Source organism: Palaemon carinicauda, chromosome 37, assembly GCF_036898095.1.
Source record: "Palaemon carinicauda isolate YSFRI2023 chromosome 37, ASM3689809v2, whole genome shotgun sequence".
NCBI classification, from domain to species: Eukaryota; Metazoa; Arthropoda; class Malacostraca; order Decapoda; family Palaemonidae; genus Palaemon; species Palaemon carinicauda.
Window position 1 is genome coordinate 27,550,108 of NC_090761.1, and position 12,784 is coordinate 27,562,891.

At 37.3% G+C, this 12,784-nt stretch overlaps 2 protein-coding genes across 4 annotated transcripts in view; one reads left to right on the plus strand and one right to left on the minus strand.

Moving 5' to 3' along the window:
- Window positions 1-12,784, minus strand: part of LOC137629047 (uncharacterized) — a 613,817-nt gene that overhangs the window by 241,910 nt on the left and 359,123 nt on the right. The window lies entirely within an intron of this gene.
- The window catches only part of LOC137629530 (WD repeat, SAM and U-box domain-containing protein 1-like), a 107,293-nt gene that overhangs the window by 54,115 nt on the left and 40,394 nt on the right, over window positions 1-12,784 (plus strand). For 2 of the 3 annotated variants that reach the window (XM_068360932.1, XM_068360934.1), the window contains one exon: window positions 6,920-6,952. The exons of the other annotated variant lie outside the window; for it this stretch is intronic. In XM_068360932.1, the coding sequence (XP_068217033.1) occupies window positions 6,920-6,952 (33 nt within the window). The remainder of the gene's footprint in view (window positions 1-6,919; window positions 6,953-12,784) is intronic. 3 annotated transcript variants of the gene reach the window in all.

Here is a 12,784-nt window from a genome sequence, read left to right on the forward strand (position 1 = left end):
AACACTCCATCTTTCCAGTCAATGGATATGTTTCATAAAATTTTCAGTAGTAATGTTCACTGAACTCTATCAAATGCTTTCTCAAAGTCAATGAAACAAGCAAACATTTCAAACATCTAGAACTTTTTTTACGTCATCCTCATACAGCCAATTGCCTCTCGTGTCCCATGTCCTGATCTAAATCCAAATTGGTCCTTTCCAATATATCCTTCAGGTGCTTTTAACTTTTCTGCTGCTATTCTAAGCACTACTGTTTATTTTATGCATGACTAATTAAGCTTGTTATATTTTCTGAGCACTTTAGTGGTTTTGGTTTCTTAAGGAATCCAATCATGGAGATGATAGTTTCAGTTCCTCCTTGGATTCTCCCCCCAGATGTTTCAAAAACTCTGCTGGAATATCATCAGGTCCTAAGCTTTACTACTTTTCAGTTCCTTATAGCTGTTGTAATTTCTCTCGCTCTAATAAATCAGGGCCAATGTCATCATCGTCTACTTCCTCATCCTCTTTTATTTCCATATCAGAAGGTTTGTTCTCTTTATCATATAGGTCATGTTTCATCAATCATTTCCTTAGCGCTTCTGGATTTTTTTTAGCTTTTCTCCATTTTCCCTTCTATTTCAATGCTTTTCAATTCACCTCTTCTCATTTTATTATTTTCTTTAACTTTTTTATACATGAGGTCTGATATTTCTCTTTTCTCAAATTCTTCTGCGTCTTTGAGATCTTTAATAAGATGGATTTCCCTTGCTTGTCTGTTTCCCTCAACTTGTTGTCCAACTTCTTATAAGTCCTGCATCCAGCTTCAGCACCATTTTCTCAATCATTTCTGTTGTGACCTATGGTTTCTTTTGATGTTTACATGTGTACTATTCTTGATTGCCTTGCTTAGTCTAACCCATCTTTCATTACTTGTCATTTCAGCATCATTTACATTTCTGTTATTCTGTTAAATGTTAAAGGTGTCTTGTTTCAATTCCAGTTTCATCAGAATAAATGCTCACCAGAATGTCAGCCAGGCAAGGTCCCCCTCCCCCTGTGGTGCCCAAACACAGCAGTGGCCTCCCCAGTAAACAGTTTAAACTTACGTTCCAGGGTGGGCATAGATCTGCGGTCGTACAGTTTTTCTGTATTCCATTTCTTGGTCCTTTGTGCTTAAGAACTTTAACCTAACTGCTAAATTCATAACCACAAGAGTGCAGACAGAATCAGCGTCTGCCCCTCGATACACTTTCGATTTCTTAACAGTATTCCTATGCCTTTGTCTGGTGAAGATGAAGTCAATTAGGCATCTCTCACGTTCTCTTTGTGCTTTCCACGAGTATATTCTCCTCCTGTAAATTTGAAACCAAGTGTGTCTTACTACAATTTTTTGTCTTTACAGAAATCAACTACAGTAGTTTGATTCCTCTGTCATTTTGTCTCCCTAACCCAAGATTTCCAACTTCATTTCCATCTCTTCCCTCACCAATTAAACTATTCCAGTCACCCATTACACTAAGGTTAAATCTTGCCACAAGTGTCGATTATTTCTTCTATCATACCATACATTTCTTCTACTTCTTCACACTTTGATGATCAAAGTAACCATCTTTTCCCCTTTAAATCTAATCAACACAGTGTGGTCTGATATGCATTCCACTTCTTCAACTGACTTCTTTGAGATTATCTCTCAGCATAATAGCTACTCCTCTTTCCGCTCTTTCACCACCTGAATAAATCACCCTTACATCTTCATCTTTAAAGTCTCCACAATCCTTCATCTTACTTCACATAAGCCTAGGATATTAAGATTTAATCTACTCATTTCTCTTTGGATAATTGATAGCTTTTCTGGCCTATTCAATATCCTTGCATTCCATGTACAATCTTCAATTTCTTTATATTGTGGGTTTTTTGTCAGTTTCAGTAATACTTCAGGTTACGAAACTCAGATACGAATAAATCAACATACGAGCAATAAGTTTCAAATTAGTAAACAAATATTTTATCAGTCAGCAAGCAAAGTTTATCTCCATATTTGCATTTTTTTGTGGAAATGTACTAATGAGATTAGCATGCGATGCACAGAAAACAGTCGCACAGTAACCATATGCCACTCATGTAGTTTTCACTTTATTTTTATGCCAATTTTGCTTTGCCTTTGCTCGCAATCCTCCCCCCAGACCTTATTTCTTTCACTCTCTGCAGTACTCATACCAGCATCACATTATATTATCTTATAAATCCTTTTCTGGAGTGTTCTTTTGTTAAGTTGTGACCTCATATTCTTTATAGAATGGTGATTGATATTGTTCACATCAAATTGAAAGTACAGCCTCTCAACAATGACTCCTAAGATGATCAAGAAAAGGAAAGAAGAATGCAATAACCTTAGAGCTGAATAAATATTTTCCAGATGAATGATCGAGGTACAAGAGAAAAAATCCCAAATGTACAATCATACATCATTGACAATTTGCACAATCTTGAAGAAGAAAAAATAAAACAAATTATTTGATGCTGCAAAACGGGTGCATACTTTATGAAACAATGGCCGCATATTCTAGATAATGGCGAGAACTTGCTTCTCATGTGGATCAATTGGAAGCAGCTAGCAGGCAATACAATAATAGAGAAGATAATTTGTGAAAAGGCAAAGTTTTTGTATGGTGACATTTTGAGAAATGAGCCAGGTATATCAGTAGACTATAAAAAAGGAATATTCAAAGCAAGCAATGGCTGGTGTGAAAACTTAAGTGAAGAACAGGTATCATTGGTGATTTTGAAAGCTCTCATATCAAGGAAGTAGAAGTAGCTGTTTTAGAATTTAAAAAGTCGTATATGCCTCGTAAAGTTTACTATTGCAATGAGACTGGTCAAAGATCTTTGGGGAGAAAATGCCCCGGAGGACCTTCATTACTGTAGAAGCGATGGCAATTTCTAATCACATGCCCATGAAAGACCATCTAACCCTGCTATGCTGTGCTAATGCCACTAGGAATTGCACAATTAAACCTTTTCTGCTGTACCACTGGGAGAATCCATGGCCGTTTATAAAAGTACAAGGTGCAGGAGAAGCAACTTAATTCATATGGAGGACAAAGAGCAAGGATTGAGTGGACTTTTTTTTTTTTTTTTTTTGTAGAATAGGTCGATGAGTACCTCATGGACAAGAACCTCCCACTCCAAACCTGATTGCATATGGACAATGCTCCTGCCGGTCCACCACACATTGAAGACAAGCTGATGGAGGAATTAAAATTCATTGAGACTTTACTGCCTCCCTGTACCACTTCAATTCTCTGACCCATGGATCAGCAGGTGATCTCCAACTTCAAGGAATTGTACATGGAGCCAATGCCCAGCGACATTTCGTGGTCACCCAAGGGACCAAGCTCTCCCTCTGAGAGTTGTGGAAGGAACATCACTACATTGTCAGCTGCCTCAAAATCATTAATGAAGCCTGGAAAAGAGTTGCCAAGAGAACACTCATTTGTGCATGGAAGAAACTGTGGACTGAATGTGTTGCAGAAGATGATTTTGAGGGGTTGAAACTCTTGCAGGAGGAGGTAGTTGACGATGAAATTATATCTTTAAGCAAGTCAGTGGGGTTAGAGGTGAACAAGAACGACATCAGTGATCTGCTTGAGGAGCATATGCTTTTGAGCCGTTGGAGTTGCATAAGGAGCAGCAACAAAAGGTAGTGCAGAATGTTTCTTCTGAGGAAGAGGAGGATCAGAGTAACAAATCTCTCACATCAAGTGAAATAAGGGTAATGGTGAAAATATGGGAAACACTAAAATATTTTGTGGAAACACATCACTCACATAAAGCTTTGCAGGGTGAGAAAATAATCAATTTATAGGCCAATGCAATGTTCCTTAACCACACAATTTTAAAGGTAAGACAAAAAAAGTCACCTCTAGATAGGTTACCTATATAGGTTGACTGAAAGAATATACAAGAAAAAAAAGACTACAAAGGGTAAAAAACCTAAATTAGGAGAGAGAGAGAGAGAGAGAGAGAGAGAGAGAGAGAGAGAGAGAGAGAGAGAGAGAGAGAGAGAGACCCTTGAAAACTTATAAAAAAAAAGTAGAGAAAACAAGCATATATACTATCATTACGGCATAATTGGTACCATAAACCCAATAAAATTACATCACTTGTTGACAATGTATTTATCTTTCTATGTAGGTGAATAACTGCTCCCAATCTTCTATTACTAAACAGCCAATAATGATGTATATGCTGTTTTCTCCAAAAATAGAGGGGCATGGGCTAATTCAATAAAAGAATTCTGGTCATTATCCTTTGGTAGATAACCCACAAATCTCTCAGATTACTTAATTAGAATCTTAATGATAAGAGCAAATATAGTACGAACAAAACCTAAGAGTTGCAGTACTGTAACATTCTGTGTAATTCTAATTGTATGCTGTACTGTAAAAGGTTATATAAAAGAATTTTGTAATTTCACTTTAAAAACAAAACTAATAACTCATTCTTTCAACTTAAGGAAGGAGAGATAGTAATTATATACTGTATCTGAAATCACAGAAAAGGAAATACAGAAGGTCTTAACTTACAAACTTAATTGGTTCCAAGAAACTGTTTGTAAGTTGAATTTTGTTAAATTTAGGCCTAACCTGAATACCATGCCTATGGTTTCCAGCTACAAAAGTCAGCAAATAATCAGGTTTCCTATGAAGAAAGATATCAGGTTATTACAAATGTTATTTCACTTACTGTATTAGATTATATAATATTGTTTTATAACAATATTTCTTTATCTTATCTGTTATATTCAGTTGGATTTATGTTTGTATCTCAAAATGGTTATAGGTTGAGGACCTTGTGACGGGCCGAGAGAATGTTGTGACTCAAAGGCAAGTTGAAAACAACTGAGTGACATTATTATAGAACACTCTCCTTTATATACAAAAGTTCAAGGCAACAAGAATTTTCATGTTCAAAAAACAGACAATGTTACAGAGGAGAAACAAGACATGTTTTTTTCTGGTTCTTTTTAGTGCGAGGGGAGAACGAAGATACAAGCACAAAATGAACTACGTACGAACGTGCGACACACGGTTGGTACAACCTTCTGTACTACGTGGGCTACATACTAATCTGTTGATGTACTTTATGTCACTTGAAAGGGAAGAGAAGTAAATGAATCCATATTCAAATTGTGGAAGACTAGTTATCCTGGTTAAGTTGACATATATATCAATCAAAAGTGGAAGTTATCCATCTTTATTAGAATGTAGACAGACCTTCTGTATACAGTATTATGAAAACTTTAGAATTCATAATGCATAGCAGGTGGAGGAGTATGAATGTTGATGCCAGACACCTGATCAGCAGTAACTGTCACCTGTTGGAGGGGATATCAGAGGAAGTAACAAGTGTAGCAATGAGGCCAAAAGATTATAAGAAATAACAGGCTTAACTACAAGACATAGGGGATATCAGATAAGTAACATATCCAAACATAATGGGATCGCTTAACATCGTATCTGAGGGAAATCGCCTGGCTCAAAGATTGTTGCATTGGAAAAATCTACATTTCTAGGATGGTTTGAGCTGGAGGCAAAAACTTTAGAATGAGATATGTATTTCTTAACTGAAATAGGCTCTGAAAAAGAAGAGGAAAACTATATCCTGAGGAGGTAATATTTTTCTTGTTTCTATGGAAATACGTTTCATAAAGATTATGAACCAGTTAGTTGACGGGGTGATGTTGCACGTGCTACGCTTAACCAGGAGAGCATCGAATTGATGGACTAAACAAGGCCATTCTGCTGCCCATTCAGCTGTAATGGTAGCTGATGATGAACCTACTGGAATAACAAGTGAAACGCTATGTATCCATTCAGTTTCAAACACCTTTGGGGACAAAATTAGATATGAAATGATTTTATAACATTATAAAAACTTTTTGTCTCATTCTAGTTCAAGCCGATCAAGATCTGACTAAGCTATAGATGACAGCCTCATTATCAAACATGGAGCAGATAAAAATCTATAAGACTCTCAGTCAAGAGACACAGTACTAGAATTACAGTATAATCTAGTAGCATCCTTCTTCCCACACTTAAAATCCTGGCCTCTCTCCTGTTAAGGAAAATTGCTGATGTAGCTTTATCTGAATCTCTTTATGGTCAACACACTCGTCTATGTTTGACTGATCATTCAATCATCTACATTAAAAGCATGTGGAATGGGCTCAATTTGCTTGTCATTAATCATTGCAGCTAACAAAAAATGTGCAGTATATGTATTGAAGAACGAGAGGACACAACTCGGATAATGTGAAGATCTCGACATGTGATAATACTGGAAATTTCATATTCTCAAATTTGAGTAATTGTAACTGAATATGTAGCAGCTATGCATGAAGAGAACAATATGAAGAGTCCCAGATGCTGTCTTTTGATGTCACGGGAAATAGGGTCCATTATACATCCAAGTTAAACTCTTAGGTTTAATATTCTTTGTCAAGAAGTTCATACATTGAGGCTATATAGCAAGTTTATTTTGGGGAAGATTCGTTGAAAAAATTACTTTTTATAAATGACCCTTTTAAATTTGTGTACATTGTGGGTTATTGGTTCTCAGGTGTTTTAAGGTGATTCATTATTTCTATATATTAGGAATTGCTAGTCGGTTATTCAGTATGATATTTTGTCTTAGAGATGCCTTTTCAGAAAAGTTATTCCTGCTGCAAAGTCTGACCGATTATTTTGTTCTTAAAGTCATGTCAAAATTTCATGGATTGATTTTCGTATTTGTGTTGATCAGTAATGTGTTCATATACATTGTTTTCTATGTTATGTCTATATGTTAGACTTAGGATTGAAACCCTTGATGGTTGATAAATTTTGAAGTTAGCGTTTCAAAAGTGTTGACTTCATTTTCCAAAATGCCTTTTCAGAAACAAGCATGCCCCTGAACAGTGCTTATTAAGGTGAGTTTTCTTTTTGCAATAAATGCACACCCTGGGCACATTCATATATTAAACAATTTTCTATGCATGATGAGCATATTTTCTGTGTTAATAATAGTTGTGTTAATCTGTCCTAATTCATTTGAAATTTTGATGAAACTTGTGCATTTAAAGTTTTGGAAATTTAAGATTTTTTCATTTGAATTTCGCTGTTACTTTATATAGGAAGCAATCCATATCTCCTCCAATTATGGATGGTATGAAAAGTTGAATTCAAGAATAAATTGATTTGTAATTAGATTTTATGTAAAATTTAGTCATAGGCATTTGGCTGGAGAGTGTGATTGATGTGATTTCATTTGATGTTTGTCTATAAATTTCCTAACACTTGTTACATTTATATCTTGTCTATATAGTAGACTGTATATACTGTATGTATATTTTGTACACAAGTTTGAATTTTTAGTCCAGAAGCTGATTTTGTCTTTAACATATGATGATTATATCATATTTTCTTCAATTGCGTTTTTATAATAAACAGAGAATGTTGTAGAATTTGGTAGTTCTTTTGATATTCAAAATGTTTTAGGTTTTATCAAATTCCATTTTTTTTCAGTTATTACCAATGCCCCATTTCATCTCTTCATATATTTTAATTGACATTGTGGGTAATTCTCCAGACTCCTAGCTTTTGTGATGTGTTATTGTATTAGATATTAATGTGGAAACTCTGATTCTCATAACTTGGCAGGATGCAATTGAGCTAAACATATTATTATTATTATTATTATTATTATTATTATTATTATTATTATTATTACTACTACTACTTCTTGCTAAACTAAAACTCTAGTTGGAAATGCAGGATGCTATAAGCCCAGGGGCCCCAACAGGGAAAATAGCCCAGTGAGGAAAGGAAATAATGAAAAATTAAATATTTTAACAGTAACAACATTAAAATAAATATTTTCTATATAAACTATAAAAACTTTAAAAAAACAAGACGAAGAGGAATTAGACAAAATAGTGTGCCCGAGTGCACCCTCAAGCAAGAGAACTCTAACCCAAGACAGTTAAAGACTATGGTACAGAGGCTATGGCACTACCCAAAGTTATATGGCATTTTAAGCTTTTTCACATCCCTTCTTACTCTCCTAGGACTTTCTGAACTGAATATCAATCAACAAATTTTGTTTGACTTCAGATATACAGTAGTTTTGATTGCTCATATAATTTCTAGGAGTAGGAAGTTAAACAGAATTCAAGTAACAGATGTGGTCAAGTCAGGAGAAAGTCATATGTACTTCTAAAACGACTAAAACTTAACCCATGAAAAATATCAAGCAATCTAATTACAGTATAACAAACTTTACTAACATCACCAAAAACTTGAATTCCGTAAGAAAATTTCTTCAACAAATGAACTGAACATCCTGATATTCCTGATAATTCATCTTTACCCTTTGATAACACAGTCAGCTTACCATCAAAATTTTGTCCAAGCCCCATACAGTTAGGCAATCCAATAAGATTATTTTCATATAAATAAAGTATATATAGAGAGCATTTCATTAACCATAAATGAGAGATAGTGCTCCCAAAAAAATTCCTTTTCAAGATAACAAGATTTACTGGATTTATTTGAAATTCTTAGTAAAACAAAATTCCCAAATCATATAAGATAAAATAGATACCGTATTGTTTGAATTGATTAAGTCACTGTAGTACAGTTTCAAGTATTGCTCTCCTGTCTAGTCTTCAGGTGCTGACTCCCATCTTAATTTGTTGGACAAAAACTTTCAGTCAGTTAAATTCTTTATTCCTGATCTGGATATTAATCTCTGGCACCATTGTTCAGCTAGTTTATTATGCATGTTGTGTAAGATTTTTATAATTCTGGATATCCTTAACTTTTGGATCTTCCCAGACTGTACCGTCCTATACATAGCACTAGGTATGCAGTTAATTTTCACATTGTTGCCTTCTCCATCATAAAGCTCAATATTACAAAGTATTCCAGATTTTGGAATGATCTTACCAATCAAACCATGGTCTTTCACTGTCTTAGGTTAGAGTTCTCTTGCTTGAGGGTACACTCGGGCACACTATTCTGTCTTATTTCTCTTCCTCTTGTTTTGATAAAGTTTTTTTATAGTTTATATAGGAAATATTTATTTTGATGTTACTGTTCTTAAAATATTTTATTTTTCTGTTTCCTTTCCTCACTTGGCTATTTTTCCTGTTGGGGCCCCTGAGCTTATAGCATCCTGCTTGTCCAACTAGGATTGTAGCTTAGCAAGTAATAATGATGATAAAAATAACTTCAGAAGTTCAAACTTGCAGCAATACAGGTTGATATCAGTCTTTCTTCATAGTTTATATATGACAAATCTATTTTAACATTGTAATTGATCTTGAAGTATTTTATTTATTTTTATTCATTATGTCTTGTATGTAGTTTACTGTATTTATTTCCTTATTTCGTTTTCTCACTGGACTATTTTTCCTGTTGGAACCTTAGGCCTTGTAGCATCCTGCTTTTTCAATTAGGGTTGTAGATTAGCTAGTAATCTGATTAGTCCACTGAAAATGTCCCATCTCTCTACGGAATAAAATCATGTTTATATTCAGAGCATTGGATGCATACTATTAAATTGAAATTAATAGGTAGAGGCATGGTACTTATCCATGAAAGGTTAAAGGAAACAGACAAATTAGACCATAAACATAGTTTCTATGGTCATTATAAGCCTAATTCATTTCCTCAAGTGGCAGTCTCTTTCCAAGAATTACATGCTTATCTCTTCCACAGTGTAATCACTAGCCAGTTTAGGAAAATCAACACACATCTATTTTTTCAATATCAAACTTACCCGATGATCATATAGCTGCATCCCTGCTGCCCGACAGAAAAAACCTACGGGAGGAATACGCCAGCGATCGCTATACAGGTGGGGGTGTACATCAACAGCGCCATCTGTCAAGTAGGTACTCAAGTACTCGATGTCAACAACGAACCAATTTTCCCTCTGTCGTGCCACAGGCAAGACCTACTAAATACGCCGTCCCTAACTGGATTTGTTTTCACAACGATTTGGTGAAGTACACTATTCCAGTTTTGAGCTTTCGCTATGCAGGGGTTTTATCTTCATTTCAAAACTTGAACTCGTTTTGGATAGATTTAATTATGGTGACGAAGAGAGTATGGACTCTCTTTCACTTTTAAATGGCCGACCCTTCCCTTAGACGGAAGTGTGTTTAGGTTTTTGGTAATTTTGCTTAACAAGTTATAGATCTATTTATTTTATATCTCTCCGCCTTTATAGGCCTCTTCGATTAACTTTCCATTTATTATAAACTTATAAAAATTAATTTTTATGTTTGTTTATATGCGACCTTTCCTAATAGTAGGCGGTCCTTACTTGGAACCGAAGTTAATTAACATTGAGCCCGTCATATCGTATTTACCTTTTAAGAATTTATACTTTTTTAATTTTAATGTTTTTGAAAGAATTTCTTTGATAGTCTCGTACTGTTTTCAAAGATGAACTAACGTTTAGTTTAGTCTCCGCAGTTGTTGACGTTCAGAACGTTCAACATGCGCTCTATCGTTACGATAGAGAGAGAGTTTTTCACGGTTTCACGTTGCAGTAAAAGTAAACCGATTCTAGCGTTTCGTTCATTCTTTCTTAGCTTAAATGGTTTAAATTCTAATAAAGGAACTTTTTATTTGGGAAATCTTTCAGTTTTTTTTTTCCTTTAACAATAATATGTTTTAACGATATATATAATTGGGCTCATCTCTCAGGTTCTAAGTTAAGAGAGAGAGAGAGAGAGAGATAGAGACGGAGGGAGAGAGAGGAGAATAAACGTTTCGTTCAAGCGGGTAACGTTGTTCTCGTTTTTTACTCTTCTCCCTAGTCGCTGTAGGGGAAGAAGGTAAAACGTTTCTAGAGTTTTATTCTTGTTCCCAGGCTTTATGCGGTTAGAGATTTTAAACGTAGTTTATTTGATCTAGTGCTTAGTCTCTTTTCCAGCCACTGAATTCTTTATCTTTAATTATGTTTTTCTGTTGCATTGTAAAACTGTTTTCGCAATTACTACCTTTTAATGAAGGATAGGATTGCGTGTTTCAGATAGAAATCAGTTAAAGTTTCGATTTCAGTGAAATAAGTGCTAACAGAAAATCAAAAGTGATAAAGTGATATGCGCAAAGTGTTACAGTGTTGCGTTCGAGGGTTCGTCTGTTCGTGCCAGTGGTTCACCTAGTCCGATACCTCTTACAAGCTCCCAAGCCCAGGGGAGAAGTAATGTCGAAGGACTTATGGGTTCCACAGGCCTTAATCGACGAACAGACGTTTCCCTCCGTGGTTTCGGGTGTATCTACACACGTTGCCGACGTGATCACCCCACCCACACAAAGACGAGAGAGCCCATTTATTCCTCGTCTGCGGAAGAGGTTTCTCACAGAAACCATAGACCAAATCTTGCAGTTTTTTAAGTGCAAGTCGGTCCCTTCCGCGCAAGTCCAACGGCCTAGGTGTAGCCACTGGGTCAGTTCGGACTCGCTGCAGTCATCCGACGACTGCACACCTTCCGAGAGAGGCAAGGTGGTACCGCAACAGGCAGTAACTCCGTCTGTTGCCGCACCAGCTGTTTTAGACCCTCAGTCCCAACGGACAGTAGCTCCGTTTGTTGCCGTCTTTTATAGACCCTAGTGGTCCATGCTGCAGATATGCAGTCTCAGCTTGCTTCCTTCATGCAGGAGTATCGTGCTGAGAAGGTTAACACTGCTCCTGTTAACCTACAACCTGCCACGGTTGTGCGCTCAGCAGATACTGCGGCTGCCTGCTCCCACACTCCACCTGTGAGAGCTCCACCACCGATGCGCAGTCGACCCTGCCAGACGCATGTTCATGCTGCACCCTCCGTTGACATGCGTGAGCTACCGCATCAGCAGTGGGAAGGTGCTGTCAAGCTGCCGTGTTTTGCCGCAATGCGGCATGCTCCGCAACCCACGGCAGTCCCTCCCACGCACCAGCACTCCGCTTTTGTTGTTGCCAGCTCCCACACTCCGACTGCGGAGAAGGTTGACGATGCACCCGTTGGCCTACAGCCTGCCACGGTTGTGCGCCCGGCATGGCTGCCTGCTCCCACACTCTTGTTGTGAGAGCTCCTCCACCCATGCGCAGTCGACCCTGCCAGACGCATGCTGACTCCCACAGACACACGGAGCACTCCGTTGCCGTGCGTGAGCTACCACAAGCTGCCGTGTTTTGACACGGTGTGTCAGCCTCCGCAACACACTGTGGTTACCGCCACTCGCCCGCAGCAAACTAGTCAGTCAGGAGTTGAGGCTTCCCCACACAGCTTTGGTTGTTGCCTACTCACAGACTGTCAAACAGTTACATGACGTTGCCTTCTGGTGTGCTACTAATACACCAGCGCTGTATGTCCTCACGCACCTGTTGGGGTTGACAGTTCAGTTTTTGACAGTTCACAGACTGTCAAGCAGTTTCATAACGTTGCCTTCTGGTCTGCTGCTTATGCACCAGTGAAACCCTCACTGAGATATCCTAGCTTTTCTCGGACATGGTTCCTGTAGATGAGAAAGTGCTGTTCTCCCTCCTTCTGATATTCCCTTGAGGACTCTGTCATTTGGAGAGGAGCCTTAAGCTGCTTAGCCTCCTATGGACTTTATTTAAAGCATAACATGCTTCCAGGGAGGGTAAATGGTTCCGCTTCAGTCGCTAACCCCGTCTGTTGCCACACCTGCTCCCATAGACCTTGAGCTTTGTTGCAAGACATGCAGTCCAAGCTTAGTCCTTGATAGAGGATTTTTTACGGAGAAGA